An 18,351-nucleotide genomic window follows, 5' to 3' on the forward strand; every position below is an offset into this window, starting at 1 on the left:
TTTTGTTACAGGTAGTTAGTTACCAATTGGGTTGTAAAACGACCCAGAAACAACCCAGTGTTAACACATACTTTCTTAGTAAACACTTGGTAAATACCAATTTAAGCGGAACCATTAAGAAGAAAGTTCTACCCACAATTCTTATAGATAATTCCCATATTCCAATATTTTGGGTCAGCAATCACTTGTGTTTGATGATTGTGTCTGTTGAAAAAAAGAACCATTCCAAATGTAAAAATGTATGATTTAAACATTCATGATTTAATGTGCTTATCTTCACGTTTGTTGAATAGCCCCTTTGGGAGCAGCAATTACATAAATCCCTTGCTTTTGTGTGTATTTGGGGTGGTAATTTGTACACATTGTAGTTTTGTAATTCATCCACCCACAGCAAATCGATGTATAAAAGTAAGCCACATGATTCAGTGTCTTGACTGGTGGCTCCTATCGGGTTTAGTGGTTGTACATGGGCTCTGACTGTATGAAGCACCAGTGTCACCATGTGGTCATGTGTAATGAAATCGCTATTCAAAACTGTATTTCAAGGAATGGCTACAATATTATACTGTATTTGACTTGAAATGAAACATTTAGGTTATTGATGGGATTTAGAAAATACAGTTCTTCAGCTTGTCCATTTAGCCCGTTTGCGAGTAGCAATAATCAATATTATGAGCATTTCTCAGGGTACGACTTTTGAGTGATAGAGGGGAACTACAATAGGTACTGAGTTGATTAATATAAGTTGCTATATAAAACTATGATTTATATAGGAAATAATGTTCAGTGATTAAATATGTGTGATTTAATTCAAGTCACATGTAGAATGATTTCAAAAGCTAAATAAGACCAATTTCCTCCATTTTAATTATTCCAATCAACTCCCAACTCCAGTGTAATGATTACTGGAGCCAGTTTATCACTGAAATTAGAAAAAACTGTGCCGTTGAAAATTGACTTTTTGACAGAACAGGGCTTTGAAGTATGTCAAGCTGAAACAGTTTATCAACTATGAACTTGGAAAAAGGACACAACCCAGAAAGTGTATGATGCAAATAATGAATTGGCTTGCACTCATATTTGGCTTTTTGAATTGCACATACTCAATTAGGTTAGGAGTACACAACATGAATAAAGTGAATTCCTTTCCCGCCAAAACTAGACATGTGATTGTGATTTATTAACAATATCCTTGTGGAGATACTTGATTAACAACTCCCATTGAATAGTGGGGAATCTGATGGCAAGTTGTCAGTGGGCAAACAGCCATAGGTGCTCCATATACATGAATTGATTTGTGGAGTTGAAAATGAGAGTGGGCAAAGAGGTAAGGAAAAGTGCTGATGTGATTCAGATAGGCCTATAGCCACTCTAATCGCTTACATATTTTACATTGCGACTGCATTCAGACACCTTGGGTGAGTGTACGCTGGAACCCAACAGTAAACAGCTCAGGGACCACACAGTGAGAAGTGATTTTTGCTCCTTTTTATTAGCACAAAAGCAAGCGGAGACATGCGGCGGCGAGAAGGGTAACGTGATTTATTGGGGACAGTGACTAGAATCGCCGCGCCTGCCGCTGTGGGCTAAGTGGAGGTCCAGCACTTTGGGGTTATCCATCCGTAGGGACAGCCAATACCTCAACATTGCACCAGCTAATTGAAAGTGCAGCTTTTAAAACAGAGATGTAATAAACTAACCATCAAAGCTGGTCAATTTTTACCAAAGCACCCAAAGTGAGACAGAGACAAGTTCATTAGAAGGGACATTCAGCTTAGTAAACCTTGATGACAACCCCCCCAGTGAAAAATGAGAGACATCTTGTCTTAACGTTGGAATCCTTAGTTGCAACATACATTTTTGGACTTGTAAATTAATGATATATACCTGATTCTCGATGAAAATAAATTATAAATGCCTCATGATATTAGTTTAACTGTTATACCCTATCAAAACACAAAAGCTTGTTTTAACACTGTATAACCAGGGCCATCCCATCGCTTTTTACCAAAAGAGACGGGGTGTTGCTATGTTATTGTTTCAATAAAGGATTCTAGCTTTAAATAAAGTTATATTTCATGACTCATGCAAAAAGATCAATCACTTTTCATCGTCTTGTCTCTCTTTGGAATTGAAGTTCTTCGGTTGTTTACTTTCTCCTTGTTGGGGTAGGGGACTTCATGCTACGAGCTGGGGTGGGAGACTTCAGTCCCTTAGGAGAGGTGGGGGACTTGGCACCGACTGGAGAAGAGACATGGGAAGGAGCTGGGGAAGGGGCAGGGGTGACAACCTTGGGACCTGGGATCTCAATAGGACGTTTAGGTGGGATGATGGACTTGGGCGTTAGCGTTGGTTTGGCCTGTGGAATCGTGTCTCCATGCTTGTAGGCGCTCACAACGATATCCACGGACTCTCCTCCATATTTGTTCTGCACCGTCATAGTATACCTGCCACAGTCTTCCAGGGACACACGCTTGATGGTGAGACTGGCGAACTTCCCGGATTCGAGGGACACCAAGTACTGGTCATCGGTATACACCTCTGCACCATTTTTTAACCAGGTGACTTGAGGTTTGGGGTCACCGCACACTGTGCAGGTCAAACTCAGTGTCTACCAAGCAGGGCAAAGGAATTGAAACACCGTTGGTTACCCACACAGATATAACAGAAGAAGATGGAATGTTGGAGTGCTGTTGTTTGATTTAATCAGAGTTTACTATGCTTATCGTGTCTTGTTAAATCCCTAGTCTCTCCCCTCTTGCAGCCCCAAGGTAAAATAACCAATCACACTACAAACAAGTGTGTGTAGTCACTTTGGAGAGAGGTGCAGTTACAGTGACCTTTACAAGTAGCTCTATTCTGCCATTATGCAAACCATATGACATGTCTACACAATATTCCTATCATATACATCACGCATGTGTTTCATAAGGACCCCAGTTTATGTTTTTCCCGCAATATATCATATGCTGTATGAAGTCTGACATGAGGTGCTGTGAAATGCAATATAACTCCATAATCATCCACCTAAGAGTGATTTTCCAGTGCTGTGCAGTGCTGTAAAGTACTTAAGTAAAAATAATTTATAGTACCTCTTAAGTAGTTGTATTGGGTATCTGTACTTTACTATTTCAATTTTCGACAACTTTTACTTTAGTACATTTTTAAGGAAAATTATATACTTTTTACTCCATACCTTTGCCCTGACACTCAAAAGTACTCTACATTTTGAATGCTTAGCAGAACAGGAAAATGGTCCAATTCACGCACTTATCAAGAGAACTTCCCTGGTCATCCCTACTGCCTCTGATCTGGAGGACTCACTAAACACATGCCCCTGGCTATCCGTCAATAATAAATAAACAAGAAAATGGTGCCATCTGGTTTGCTTAATATAAAGAATTTGAAATTATTTAAACTTTTACTTATGATACTTAAGTATATTTTAGTAATTACATTTAAACCCAAAACTTTTTTACTTTTCTCAAGTAGTATTTTGCTTACATTGACTCAAGTATGACAATTGGGAACTTTTCCCATCACTGGTGCTGTGTATAATGCAACAGTAGGTTACAGGGGACATCAGCTGCATCCATCTGGTTATGATAGTTGACACTGACCTTCGCAATGTGTTAAACCATGTCTGGTGACCTGTTCTAGTGTTAAATATATTCCCATCATTGTATTCAATTGCAAAATAAAATGTCAATTACCTTCTTCTCCATTATGGTAACAACATCAGGGAGACCGCCCAGCACTTTGCCACGTTCTAAAAATGAGGATATTATATAATAACAATATTGTCCGAATCAGAAAATTCCCACAGAGCCACAATCTAGCATTATGACAAGAGAATGTACTCACTGGCTTCAGCAAATGCTTCCTCTCTGGAAAACAAGGGGGAAATGGCAGTGAGTTCATTAGCACAGTGAGGCTTTGTATATTTCACCCCAAGACTGTAACTCCATACACATGCTCTGCATTACCACAATACATTAACACTATATAGAAATTCAAGCTATGTTTTAGCTGAAATGAAGATTAAATGTATATAGTATTATTGACCTGCATACATGTGCATGAAACAACACGGAAATGAATACACTGAACAGAATTATGACGTGATTATCTTACTTGAGAGTTGTGAATTCCGCAAAGGCTTTATCGTAGGCTGTGAAAAAGAAAGAAAAGATTGGCTTTTCATGCATGTAATTATTAAACATCTCCAATTACATTATTTATTATTTATTATAGTTAATATGCACGATGCAACGCGGAGTGCCTGGACACAGCCATTAGCTGTGCAATACTGTGCAGCCGTATTCATCGACATTGCCAATAGTTCTGGACCTTCTTTGGACACTGTGTTAACTAACATCCAGACGAGCTTCAATGCCATACAACTCTCCCTCCGTGGCCTACAACTGCTATTAAATACAAGTAAAACTAAGTGCATGCTCTTCAACCGATCGCTGCCCGCACCTGTCCGCCCGTCCAGCATCACTACTTCTGGACGGTTTTGACTTAGAATATGTGGGCAACTACAAATACCTAGGTGTCTGGTTAGACTGTGAACTCACATTAGAATCGGCTTCCTATTTCGCAACAAAGCATCCTTCACTCATGCTGCCAAACATCCCTTCCTAAAACGGATTATCTTACCGATCCATGACTTCGGCAATGTCATTTACAAAATAGCCTCCAACACTCTACTCAACAAATTGGATGCAGTCTATCACAGTGCCATCCGTTTTGTCACCAAAGCCCTATATACTACCCACCACTGTGACCTGTATGCTCTCATTGGCTGGTCCTCGCTTCATATTCATTGCCAAACCCACTGGCTCCAGGTCATCTATAAGTCTTTGCTAGGTAAAGCCCCGCCTTATCTCAGCTCACTGGTCACCATAGCAGCACCCACCCGTAGCATGCGCTCCAGCAGGTATATTTCACTGGTCACCCACAAAGTCAATTCCTCCTTTGGCTGCCTTTCCTTCCAGTTCTCTGCTGCCAATGACTGGAACGAATTGCAAAAATCACTGAAGCTGGAGACTCATATCTCCCTCACTAACTTTAAGCATCAGCTGTCAGAGCAGCTCATTGCACCTGTACATAGCCCATCTGTAAATAGCCCACCAAACTACCTCATCCTCATATTGTTATTTATTTTTTGCTCCTTTGTACCCCAGTATCTCTACTTGCACATTCATCTTCTGCACATCTATCACTCCAGTGTTAATGCTAAATTGTAATTATTTCGCCACTATGGCCTTTTTATTGCCTTACCTCCCTAATCTTACCTCATTTGCACACACTGAAACATATCGTACCTCACTATTGTAATGTTGTTGTGTTTTGCCTGAAATAGCTCATCCTCGCTCACTCATTACTGTTTCCAGCCCACACATCGCATGACCTGTCAGGGACCAGCCCTTGATTATGTTTGTCATCAAACAGTCTGTTGACTAACTGAAGTCTGAGCCAGGATTGCACCTTTGATATTGTTGTTCCTGTTATTTCATCCACCGGATTAGCCTAAATATGCTGCATGCTTCTGTGTACCCAGCTGCAGAGATGCCCTTTTCTTTGTATTATAAATGTAGAAATCAGTGTGAAACTGGACACGGCATGGGTTACCGTGGCAGGACTACAGTAGAGGGGCCAATAGTTGGTATGTGGTATGATAAAAACTACAACAGTTTTTAGTAGTTGGTCATTTTGATAAAAATGCGCAGTGTTCTCATTACTGTGGTCCAGCTGAAGACTCCACCTCATTGATATACTGCCAGAAAAAATGGTAATGATATACAACCTCCGTTCTTTTCAACATTTAGATGTTAGGTACACACACTAATGAAGACTGGGCTGGGAATCCAATGCATACGAATGAATGTGAATATCTAAAATGGTGAACTCCATTGATCAGGTGTATCATTTACAGATTACCATTATCCTGGTATTGTTCTTGAGGTTCATACATGCTGAATGTGCTAATATCACTGCGTTCATGTGTTATGCTATTTGCAAGACGGAAGGAGAAGTGGGTTGTTAAAGAACAAGTACGACGGCATATATACTGTCTATATGATCTGGCTTACCGTTTCCAGAGAGGTCGATGGTGCGAGTATAGGTCTTATCCGTATCTATTATCTGGATGTGGTAAAGACCCTTATCCTTGTCTGTGGGTTCAATGATCTCCATAGTGGCCATGGCTGGGGTACCTCCAATACGCACCTTCTCAGAGTGAGAGAGTTTCCTTTCCCTGGAATGGTAAAGAGGAGGAACAGATGGAGCATAATAATTATTGTTTTGGGATTGAAAAAACACTGCTATTGAAGGTATCCATTGTGTTGGATTGAGTAGGCCCCTAAAGAGCAGTCAATGAAAAATTGTATAAACTAATTCACAGGTAGCTCAATGAGGACCTAATTAGGATCATACAAACATAACATGAAATTGTGATTGATTTTAATGATAATGGTAGAATTTCCTAATTTCTCTCATAATAAGTGTCATTTTCTAGTAGTTTATCAAATAATGACCAGCTGCAGTTGCCTTTCTGGACCATTTGAGCATCATCATTATGTTATTTATGTGCCATGGCCCTCTTGGCAGGCAGGGAGGACCTGAAATTTGCCAAGCTCAAATTTGTGAGGAATCATGGGAAATGGTGAGCTTTGTTCAGTCATTGCGTGTGAAATTGTTGCCGTGCTGTGAAACATGCTCCCCTTGTCTATGCCATGCACGCCAGAAGAAAGAAAAACCCGAAGCAGCTACTTCAAAACGTTCATACAGGGATGAGAAGACCCACGCATGGTTTAGCTGAAACTGGCTTGCCTTACACAAGCTGCTGTAACCGATGACTTCCCACAAGTGTTTTTTTTATTATCCTGTAGCTATGCTGCTAGGTAGGCCTACTAAATATTTCCTTAGGACAGAGCATTAGTGAGAGTTTATATTTGTTTTGTATTGTTTGTGTGTGAAGAAAGGCTCTGGTGTCACTGTTGTTGTACATTTTTACTAAAGAGTCACAATTTTTGACAAAATCTCAAATCATGTTTACATGCCTGGCTCATGTTACGCCTTGGGATAAAACCTTGTGTGGATTCTATTTACATGAACATTTCCATAATTTCGCATTCTCTGCATAATTTAAGAAAAGAAAAGACCCCCACCCCCCCATATTTAAATACTTAGCATATGCTTACACGTGCAGCCAATGGATTTTCATCTCCTCTGTGTAGTATTTCATGTGGCATTGGAGCTGAATGCCTGTTGCTGTGCAGTGAATTGCCAACTCAGTTGCAGAGGATCCTGGTGAGCGAAAAGGAAAACCCAAGCGTCCTTTAGTGTACATATGCTGACATATATGTTCTATACGTCTCTTAAATTAATAATATATCTTCTTAGATAGACACAACTTGGTGACTTGCTGTGGTTTACTAATTGGTTGGCGAGTGCAGGGAATTGGAAATCAGCACAACAAATGCTGTAATGGGGATAAGATTTCAGGCTAGGACGACAGGTACAGATTTGTTACTTCAGCCCAGTTCATGAGGGTAGAGTAACAAGACCCTTGATATGCCCACTGGCTGTGTAATCCGCATCATTAGTTTTGCTGCACTGATTTAGCTGCACTGAGAAAAACCACAGAACTGTGTGAGGAACACATTATCTGTAATCTAACAATCAAGTCCAACTGATTTATTGCCCTGGTTGAATAATGAGTAGAATAAACTGAAATACGTTTTTAAAAGTATGCTAAAGTATGTTAAAGCATGCTAAGATATGCTAAGTATACTAAAAAAGGGAAGTGGCAATCAAGCAAGCTAAACTTGAAGATATTTGTACCTACCAGCAAGTTTAGAAAGCTTGTTGATAATTTCATCAAAAGCTGTAAGAGAGATGTTGATAGAACAAAATTACATTCAAAGTATGTTCACAGTAAGACAATATATTTCACATACAACATGGTATCATTTATAATGATAATAGTATTTACCATGGCCAGATATTTCAATTTGGGACTGATGCTTTCCTCTGTCGTCACTGATGGTAGCTTTGTAAATGCCAGTGGAAGCCTTGGAGAACTAGGTCGGATAAAAAAAAACATTTCAGGAATCAAATTAGAATAGATATGTCTCAAATTAGTATAGATATGTCTCAGTAGATATGTCTCAAATTAGTAGATATGTCTCAAATTAGTATAGATATGTCTCAGTAGATATGTCTCAGATTAGTAGATATGTCTCAAATTAGTAGATATGTCTCAAATTAGTATAGATATGTCTCAGTAGATATGTCTCAAATTAGTATAGATATGTCTCAGTAGATATGTATCAAATTAGTAGATATGTCTCAGTAGATATGTCTCAAATTAGTAGATATGTCTCAGTAGATATGTCTCAAATTAGTAGATATGTCTCAAATGAGTAGATATGTCTCAAATTAGTAGATATGTCTCAAATTAGTATAGATATGTCTCAGTAGATATGTCTCAAATTAGTATAGATATGTCTCAGTAGATATGTCTCAAATTAGTATAGATATGTCTCAGTAGATATGTCTCAAATTAGTAGATATGTCTCAGTAGATATGTCTCAAATTAGTAGATATGTCTCAGTAGATATGTCTCAAATTAGTAGATATGTCTCAGTAGATATGTCTCAAATTAGTAGATATGTCTCAGTAGATATGTCTCAAATTAGTAGATATGTCTCAGTAGATATGTCTCAAGTTAGAATGCAGTAGATAGGCCTCAAATTATAGTAGATATGTCTCAAATTAGAATAGATATGTCTCAAATTATAATAGATATATCTCAAATTAGTAGATATGTCTCAGTAGATATGTCTCAAATTAGTAGATATGTCTCAGTAGATATGTCTCAAATTAGTAGATATGTCTCAGTAGATATGTCTCAAATTAGTAGATATGTGTCAGTAGATATGTCTCAAATTAGAATGCAGTAGATAGGCCTCAAATTGGAATGCAGTAGAAAGGCCTCAAATTGGAATGCAGTAGAAAGGCCTCAAATTGGAATGCAGTAGATAGGCCTCAAATTAGAATGCAGTAGATAGGCCTCAAATTGGAATGCAATAGATAGGCCTACCCTCTGTAATAGTAGCATTGACCATGTAAGCATGATTAACATCCTTACATTGAGATTAGAATTGTTTTGCTTTAGTCAATTCCGGTTCATACACTGTCTCTAACCACATTTCCATCCACAATTTTTACATGAGTAAAGTCAAACCATATTTTGTAAAAACAGCTGTGATGGAAACAGGAAGTTTCAGTACAATTTTATAAATGCTGACAGATCATTTGTTAGTTCAACATTGTTACGGTGCGTGAATGAGGACCCAAAAGCGAATTAACGTAAACAGAGCTTCTTTAATAACAAAACAAAACGTAGGCTCAGATGGACCGGCAGGTTCCGACAGGACAGGACAAGGTTGCAGCAAACATGACGATAGTCTGGTTCAGGCATGAACAACACAAACAAGAATCCGACAAAGACAGGAGCAGGAACAGAGAGAGATATAGAGGACCTAATCAGAGGGAAAAAGGGAACAGGTGGGAAAAGGGGTGAATGAGGTAGTCAGAGAAGACAAGGAACAGCTGGGGGAAAGAGGGGAAGAAACGGTAACCTAGTAACGACCAGCAGAGGGAGACAGGGTGAAGAGAAAGGACAGAAACAAGACACAACATGACAATACATGACAGTACCCCCCCACTCACCGAGCGCCTCCTGGCGCACTCGAGGAGGAAACCTGGCGGCAACGGAGGAAATCATCGATCAGCGCACGGTCCAGCACGTCCCGAGAGGGAACCCAACTCCTCTCCTCAGGACCGTACCCCTCCCAATCTACTAGGTACTGACGACCACGGCCCCGAGGACGCATGTCCAAAATCCTACGGACCCTGTAGATGGGTGCGCCCTCGACAAGGATGGGGGGGGGGGGAAGACGAGCGGGGGCGCGAAGAACGGGCTTGATACAGGAGACATGGAAGAGCGGGTGGACGCGACGAAGATATCGCGGAAGAAGAAGTCGAACTGCGACAGGATTAATAATCTGAGAAATACGGAACGGACCAATGAACCGCGGGGTCAACTTGCGAGAAGCGGTCTTAAGGGGAAGGTTCTGAGTGGAGAGCCAAACTCTCTGACCGCGACAATATCTAGGACTCTTAGTTCTACGCTTATTAGCAGCCCTCACAGTCTGCGCCCTATAACGGCAAAGTGCAGACCTGACCCTCTTCCAGGTGCGCTCGCAACGTTGGACAAAAGCCTGAGCGGAGGGGACGCTGGACTCGGCGAACTGAGATGAGAACAGCGGAGGCTGGTACCCGAGGCTACTCTGAAAAGGAGATAGCCCGGTCGCAGACGAAGGAAGCGAGTTGTGGGCGTATTCTGCCCAGGGGAGCTGTTCTGACCAAGACGCAGGGTTGCGAAAAGAAAGACTGCGTAAGATGCGACCAATAGTCTGATTGGCCCGTTCTGCTTGACCGTTAGACTGGGGGTGAAAGCCGGAAGAGAGACTGACGGAAGCCCCAATCAAACGGCAAAACTCCCTCCAAAATTGAGACGTGAATTGCGGACCTCTGTCCGAAACGACGTCTGACGGAAGGCCATGAATTCTGAAAACATTCTCGATGATGATTTGTGCCGTCTCTTTAGCAGAAGGAAGCTTAGCAAGGGGAATAAAATGAGCCGCCTTAGAGAACCTGTCGACAACCGTAAGAATAACAGTCTTCCCCGCTGACGAAGGCAGTCCGGTGACAAAATCTAAGGCGATGTGAGACCACGGTCGAGAGGGAATAGGAAGCGGCCTGAGACGGCCGGCAGGAGGGGAGTTACCGGACTTAGTCTGCGCGCAGACCGAACAAGCAGCCACGAAGCGACGCGTGTCATGCTCCCGGGTGGGCCACCAAAAACGCTGGCGAATGGAAGCAAGCGTACCCCGAACGCCAGGGTGGCCGGCTAACTTGGCAGAGTGAGCCCACTGAAGAACGGCCAGACGAGTAGGAACGGGAACGAAAAGAAGGGTCCTAGGACAAGCGCGCGGCGACGGAGTTTGAGTGAGTGCTTGCTTTACCTGCCTCTCAATTCCCCAGACAGTCAACCCGACAACACGCCCCTCAGGGAGAATCCCCTCGGGGTCAGTGGAGGCTACTGAAGAACTGAAGAGACGAGATAAAGCATCAGGCTTGGTGTTCTTAGAGCCCGGACGATAAGAAATCACGAACTCGAAACGAGCGAAAAACAGCGCCCAGCGCGCCTGACGCGCATTAAGTCGTTTGGCAGAACGGATGTACTCAAGGTTCCTATGGTCAGTCCAAACGACAAAAGGAACGGTCGCCCCCTCCAACCACTGTCGCCATTCGCCTAGGGCTAAGCGGATGGCGAGCAGTTCGCGGTTTCCCACATCATAGTTACGTTCCGACGGCGACAGGCGATGAGAAAAATACGCGCAAGGGTGGACCTTGTCGTCAGAGAGGGAGCGCTGAGAAAGAATGGCTCCCACGCCCACCTCTGACGCGTCAACCTCGACAACGAACTGTCTAGTGACGTCAGGTGTAACAAGGATAGGTGCGGATGTAAAACGATTCTTGAGGAGATCAAAAGCTCCCTGGGCGGAAACGGACCACTTAAAGCACGTCTTGACAGAAGTAAGGGCTGTGAGAGGGGCTGCCACCTGACCGAAATTACGGATGAAACGACGATAGAAGTTCGCGAAGCCGAGAAAGCGCTGCAGCTCGACGCGTGACCTAGGGACGGGCCAATCAATGACAGCTTGGACCTTAGCGGGATCCATCTTAATGCCTTCAGCGGAAATAACAGAACCGAGAAATGTGACGGAGGAGGCATGAAAAGAGCACTTCTCAGCCTTCACAAAAAGACAATTCTCTAAAAGGCGCTGGAGGACACGTCGAACGTGCTGAACATGAATCTGGAGTGACGGTGAAAAAATCAGGATATCGTCAAGGTAAACGAAAACAAAGATGTTCAGCATGTCTCTCAGGACATCATTGACTAATGCCTGAAAGACAGCTGGAGCGTTAGCGAGGCCGAAAGGAAGAACCCGGTATTCAAAGTGCCCTAACGGAGTGTTAAACGCCGTCTTCCACTCGTCCCCCTCCCTGATGCGCACGAGATGGTAAGCGTTACGAAGGTCCAACTTAGTGAAAAACCTGGCTCCCTGCAGGATCTCGAAGGCTGAAGACATAAGAGGAAGCGGATAACGATTCTTCACTGTTATGTCATTCAGCCCTCGATAATCTATGCAGGGGCGCAGGGACCCGTCCTTCTTCTTAACAAAAAAAAACCCCGCTCCGGCGGGAGAGGAGGAGGGGACTATGGTACCGGCGGCAAGAGCTACAGACAAATAATCTTCGAGAGCCTTACGTTCGGGAGCCGACAGAGAGTATAGTCTACCCCGGGGGGGAGTGGTTCCCGGAAGGAGATCAATACTACAATCATACGACCGGTGTGGAGGAAGAGAGGTGGCCCTGGACCGACTGAACACCGTGCGCAGATCGTGATATTCCTCCGGCACCCCTGTCAAATCACCAGGCTCCTCCTGTGAAGAAGAGACAGAGGAAACAGGAGGGATAGCAGACATTAAACATTTCACATGACAAGAGACGTTCCAGGAGAGGATAGAATTACTAGACCAATTAATGGAAGGATTATGACAAACTAGCCAGGGATGGCCCAAAACAACAGGTGTAAAAGGTGAACGAAAAATTAAAAAAGAAATGGTTTCGCTATGATTACCAGAAACAGTGAGGGTTAAAGGTAGCGTCTCACGCTGAATCCTGGGGAGAGGACTACCATCCAGGGCGAACAAGGCCGTGGACTCCCTTAACTGTCTGAGAGGAATGTCATGTTCCCGAGCCCAGGTCTCGTCCATAAAACAGCCCTCCGCCCCAGAGTCTATTAAGGCACTGCAGGAAGCTGACGAACCGGTCCAGCGTAGATGGACCGACAAGGTAGTGCAGGATCTTGAAGGAGAGACAGGAGTAGTAGCGCTCACCAGTAGCCCTCCGCTTACTGATGAGCTCTGGCTTTTACTGGACATGAAGTGACAAAATGACCAGCAGAACCGCAATAGAGACAGAGGCGGTTGGTGATTCTCCGTTCCCTCTCCTTAGTCGAGATGCGGATACCTCCCAGCTGCATAGGCTCAGCACCCGAGCCGGCAGAGGAAGATGGTAGTGATGCGGAGAGGGGGGCAACGGAGAACGCGAGCTCCTTTCCACGAGCTCGGTGACGAAGATCAACCCGTCGCTCAATGCGAATAGCGAGTTCAATCAAGGAATCCACGCTGGAAGGAACCTCCCGGGAGAGAATCTCATCCTTTACCTCTGCGCGGAGACCCTCCAGAAAACGAGCGAGCAAAGCCGGCTCGTTCCAGCCACTGGAGGCAGCAAGAGTGCGAAACTCAATAGAGTAGTCTGTTATGGATCGATTACCTTGACATAGGGAAGACAGGGCCCTGGAAGCCTCCTCCCCAAAAACAGATCGATCAAAAACCCGTATCATCTCCTCCTTAAAGTCCTGATACTGGTTAGTACACTCAGCCCTTGCCTCCCAGATTGCCGTGCCCCACTCACGAGCCCGTCCAATAAGGAGAGATATGACGTAGGCGACACGAGCAGTGCTCCTGGAGTAAGTGTTGGGCTGGAGAGAAAACACAATATCACACTGGGTGAGGAACGAGCGGCATTCAGTGGGCTCCCCAGAGTAACACGGCGGGTTATTGATTCTGGGCTCCGGAGATTCGAAAGCCCTGGAAGTGGCCGGTGGATCGAGGCGGAGATGGTGAACCTGTTCTGTGAGGTTGGAGACTTGGGTGGCCAGGGTCTCAACGGCATGTCGAGCAGCAGACAATTCCTGCTCGTGTCTGCCTAGCATCGCTCCCTGGATCTCGACGGCTGAGTGGAGAGGATCCGAAGTCGCTGGGTCCATTCTTGGTCGGATTCTTCTGTTACGGTGCGTGAATGAGGACCCAAAAGCGAATTAACGTAAACAGAGCTTCTTTAATAACAAAACAAAACGTAGGCTCAGATGGACCGGCAGGTTCCGACAGGACAGGACAAGGTTGCAGCAAACATGACGATAGTCTGGTTCAGGCATGAACAACACAAACAAGAATCCGACAAAGACAGGAGCAGGAACAGAGAGAGATATAGAGGACCTAATCAGAGGGAAAAAGGGAACAGGTGGGAAAAGGGGTGAATGAGGTAGTCAGAGAAGACAAGGAACAGCTGGGGGAAAGAGGGGAAGAAACGGTAACCTAGTAACGACCAGCAGAGGGAGACAGGGTGAAGGGAAAGGACAGAAACAAGACACAACATGACAATACATGACAAACATTGGTGCTTTCTTTTTCTGCTGATAAAATGTATCACGCACGAAATGGCAGTGGAAGGCCTTTATGCGCAAATATTGATATAATAACCATCATATCGAAGTATCATTCCGCGATGATATGGTATGTAGTCTACTTCTCCCACTACAACTGGGGAAACCATGCAGTTTATTAGGCTACAGATGAAATAAGTTATGATGAACTTCACAGGGTGATGAAAGTGCACAGTGATGAGCGTGATGCTCCTTTCTAATAAATACCAAGGGTCTTATTCTGATGAGATGGTATCGATGCGTGACTGCCATTTGATAGATAAAAATATTCTCGCTATTATCCATAATAATCTCAACATGTTGACTAGCCTACCCGCACAGCCTACCCGCACTGCATCTACAAGCTGTTGGCTAGTGTGCACATGCCAAGACCAGAGTAGACACATTTGCAAAACTATCGCTAGAGTTGTAAATACGATGGAAACACATTGAACTTTACATTTGTATTTGGTACGTCACAATTTAAGCTGACTTTTATCTGCAACGAGTCAGTTTGGTGGAAACACACCACTGGTGAAAAACATTTTTGAATTTTTTTTTGTTGAAATATTCGCATGAAAATCTATTGCCAATTGGATGCAAACCTAGCTATTGTCTCAATTTCATTTAATTTTTCTCACCACTTCTGGCATTTACATGTGGCCAATGTCAAACAGGCTCAGAGTAACCTCTTCCATCTCATAGCTTTGTGAGGACAGAGTACGATTGCAGGGTGTGAATATTTATAATGACATAATTGGAAGTGACTGCTTTCTATGACAGTGGAGCTTTACTGAGGATCGAGCTGCTCATCTTCTTCCCCTCAGGGTTATTCCTCTTGTTTCCTATAAATGACTGGTGCCCCTAGGACCTCAAGTCAAAATTCACCTCGACTGCACCTCTTACTTCCCTTACATTACATTACATCACATTACATCACGCATGTTTTGCTGGCTGTTTGTCTCTTGTCTTTTTGTGTGAAACAGTGGAGGCTGCTGAGGGCAAAATGGCTCATAATAATGTCTGGAACGGCGCGAATGGAATGGCATCAAACCATGTGTTTGATTTACTTGATACCATTCCACTCATACCGCCCCAGCCAATACCATGAGCATGTCCCCCCCAACTAAAGTGCCACCAAAAACCAACATCCTGTGGTATAAAGTAGGCGGATAAAACCAACATCCTGTGAACTGACAGCATGACTGTGTAGGCGGATAGAACCCTCCAACAACACAAACAAGGGTAATACAGTATTAGAGTATTAGTATGACTAACTTTGGCTCGTCCTGATCATGTCTAGATGATATGGAAAGTCACAGGACTGCTCAGAAATGTACTCAACAACAATTCTGTTCTCAATGACTGCCTTGAGATTTCCAGCAATGAAGTCATAGGATGAATGTGCCTAACCCGGTTTACCAGGCTGCAAGGTCCTTTTACTGTAGACTACTATCCAAACTACTGGGTTTCCAAGAAATTTAATTGTGCTTCTGCCTATTGTCCACATACAGTAACACCTGCTATTATATGTACAGGTAAAATAATGGAAGCACTTGAGTAAATGAGGGATGCAAAGTATGTTGAAAGCAGGTGCTTCCACACAGGTGTGGTTCCTGAGGTAGTTAAGCAATTAAAACATCCCATCATGCTTAAAAGCTCTGCATGGTCAATCTGATGTCTGCAGTGGCTGTACAGAATGGTGTCACATCCCTCGAATAGAGTTCCAGACACTTGTAGAATATATTCCAAAGCGCATTGAAGCTGTTCTGGCGGCTCTGGTGGCTCGTGAGAGCCCAACACCCTATTAATACACTTTATGTTGATGTTTCCTTTATTTTGGCAGTTACCAGTCTTTTGTTCAATCTTTATACAACAGGTGAGTCTAATCCTGAATGCTGATTGGTTAAAAGCGCATTCCAGCAGGTGTCTATTCCATAAATTACCACGGGCTAAATCTATGACGTTAAAATGCAAATATATACAGTATATATTTTTTTATGTTTAAAACATACCGTATACTTGCAGTGAAGCCGCTCAACAGCTACATCACATTAATCATCTAACCAACTCCCACCCAGAGCGACACACAGAAGCAACCAGGGTGGCTGCTGAGGGGAGGATGGCCCTGGTTGCTTTTGTGTGTCGCTCTGGATGTGAGTCTGTTAGATGACTAATGTGATGCAGTTGTTGAGGAGCTTCAGTGCAAGTATATTGTATGTTTTAAACATGGATCGATGGAATACTCAGTACTTTGTTGAAGCACCTTTGGTAGCGATTACAGCATCGAGTCTTCTTGGGTATGATGCTACAAACTTCGCACACCTGTATTTGGGGAGTTTCTCTCATTCTTCTCTGCAGATCCTCTCAAGCTCTGTCAGGTTGGATGGGAAGCGTCACTGACCACCTATTTTCAGGTCTTTCCAGAGATGATAGATCGGGTTCAAGTCCGGGCACTGGCTGGGCCACTAAAGGACATTCAGAGACTTGTACCAAAGTCGGTCCTGCGTTGTCTTGGCTGTGCTTAGGGTCGTTGTCCTGTTGGAAGGTGAACCTGTCTGATGTCCTGAGCGTTCTGGTGCAGGATTTCATCTAGGATCTCTCTTGGTTTCATCAGACCAGAGAATCTTGTTTCTAATGGCCTGAGAGTCTTTAGATGCCCTTTGGCAAACTCCAAGCGGGCTGTCATGTGCCTTTTACTGAGGAGTGGCTTCCGTCTGGCCACTCTACCATAAAGGCCTGATTTTTGTGCTGCAGAGATGGATGTCCTTCTGGAAGGTTCTCCTATCTCCACGGAGGAACTCTGCAGCTCTGTCAGAGTGACCATCTGGTTCTTGGTCACCTTCCTGACCAAGACCCTTCTCCCCCGATTGCTCAGTTTGCCCGGGTGGCCAGCTCTAGGGAGAATCTTGGTGGTTCCAAATGTATTCTATTTAAGAATGATGGGACCTTCAATGATGGGACCTTCAATGCTGCAGAAGCTCTCAGAGCTCTACAGACAATTCCTTCGAATTGAAGAAACATCTCAAGGATGACCAACTGAAACAGGATGCACCTGAGCTGAATTTCGAGTCTCATGGCAAAGGGTCTGAATACTTAAGTAAATAAGGTATTGCTGTTTTTCATTTTTTATAAATTTGTAAAAATGTCTAAAAACCTGTATTTGCTTTATCATTATGGGGTAAAGCTGTAACTTACCAAAATGTGGAAAAGTCAAGGGGTTTGAGTTCTTTCCAAAGACACTGTACAAAGAAATGTCATTTGAAAAAAGGTCAAACAAAACAAAGTGCAGCTAGTTTGCAGTCTTTCCAGCTTCAATTTGAAGTGATTGTGTTAGCCGTGTTGTTGGCTAGCTTCTCTGAACAACAGCGTCCTGAAGAGATATTACATGTTCTACGCCAGGCAAAACCGCTCCTCAATAGCTCATTGTTATGTATGTATCCAAATAAATGTCACTAGAAAACAGCTTAGACAAATGCAGCTACTTTTGTTATTCTTTTTTTTTTAACGTTTGACGTGATTCTAAGTTAGTTGTAGTTGGCTAGCTAGCAAGCAGTACGGCAATGGAAAATTTAGAACGAACGTCTGGGTCGCGTCCATAGATACAGAACAAAAAGACTGAATGACTGGGTCGCGTCCATAGATACAGAACAAAAAGACTGAATGACTGGGTCGCGTCTATGGCAACCGAATCAATAAAATGAACAACCAGCAGGCTTGGGTAGCAACCCTAGATTTGTGTTGGGACTATATCTTGTGGAAGGATGAAATAGTATTAATAAATTAATCTAAAAAACTTATTTTTTTTAATGAAAATATGTCAATCATTATTTTAATATGTTGGTAACCTCTTGTATAAAAGTGAACATGTCCTTGAAGCCGGTGTTTGGAGGATATATTGGCACAGTTCGACTTCGTCTCGGGCTTGACAACACCCG

The 18,351-nt window shown here is 43.3% G+C and overlaps 1 protein-coding gene across 4 annotated transcripts in view; it reads right to left on the reverse strand.

Moving 5' to 3' along the window:
• Positions 1 to 1,473: 1,473 nt before the first annotated feature.
• LOC110499392 (myomesin-2) overlaps positions 1,474 to 18,351 on the reverse strand; it is a 42,782-nt gene continuing 25,904 nt past the window's right edge. For all 4 annotated transcript variants that reach the window (XM_036956247.2, XM_090213060.1, XM_090213059.1 and 1 more), the window contains 8 exons: positions 8,003 to 8,090; positions 7,856 to 7,894; positions 7,209 to 7,314; positions 6,099 to 6,262; positions 4,135 to 4,171; positions 3,865 to 3,887; positions 3,714 to 3,769; positions 1,474 to 2,611 (listed from right to left, as the gene is read on the reverse strand). In XM_036956247.2, the coding sequence (XP_036812142.2) occupies positions 2,150 to 2,611; positions 3,714 to 3,769; positions 3,865 to 3,887; positions 4,135 to 4,171; positions 6,099 to 6,262; positions 7,209 to 7,314; positions 7,856 to 7,894; positions 8,003 to 8,090 (975 nt within the window). In that variant the 3' untranslated portion in view covers positions 1,474 to 2,149. The remainder of the gene's footprint in view (positions 2,612 to 3,713; positions 3,770 to 3,864; positions 3,888 to 4,134; positions 4,172 to 6,098; positions 6,263 to 7,208; positions 7,315 to 7,855; positions 7,895 to 8,002; positions 8,091 to 18,351) is intronic.

This window comes from Oncorhynchus mykiss, chromosome 20 (genome assembly GCF_057628025.1).
Source record: "Oncorhynchus mykiss isolate SJ-2025 chromosome 20, ASM5762802v1, whole genome shotgun sequence".
In the NCBI taxonomy this organism is placed as follows: Eukaryota; Metazoa; Chordata; class Actinopteri; order Salmoniformes; family Salmonidae; genus Oncorhynchus; species Oncorhynchus mykiss.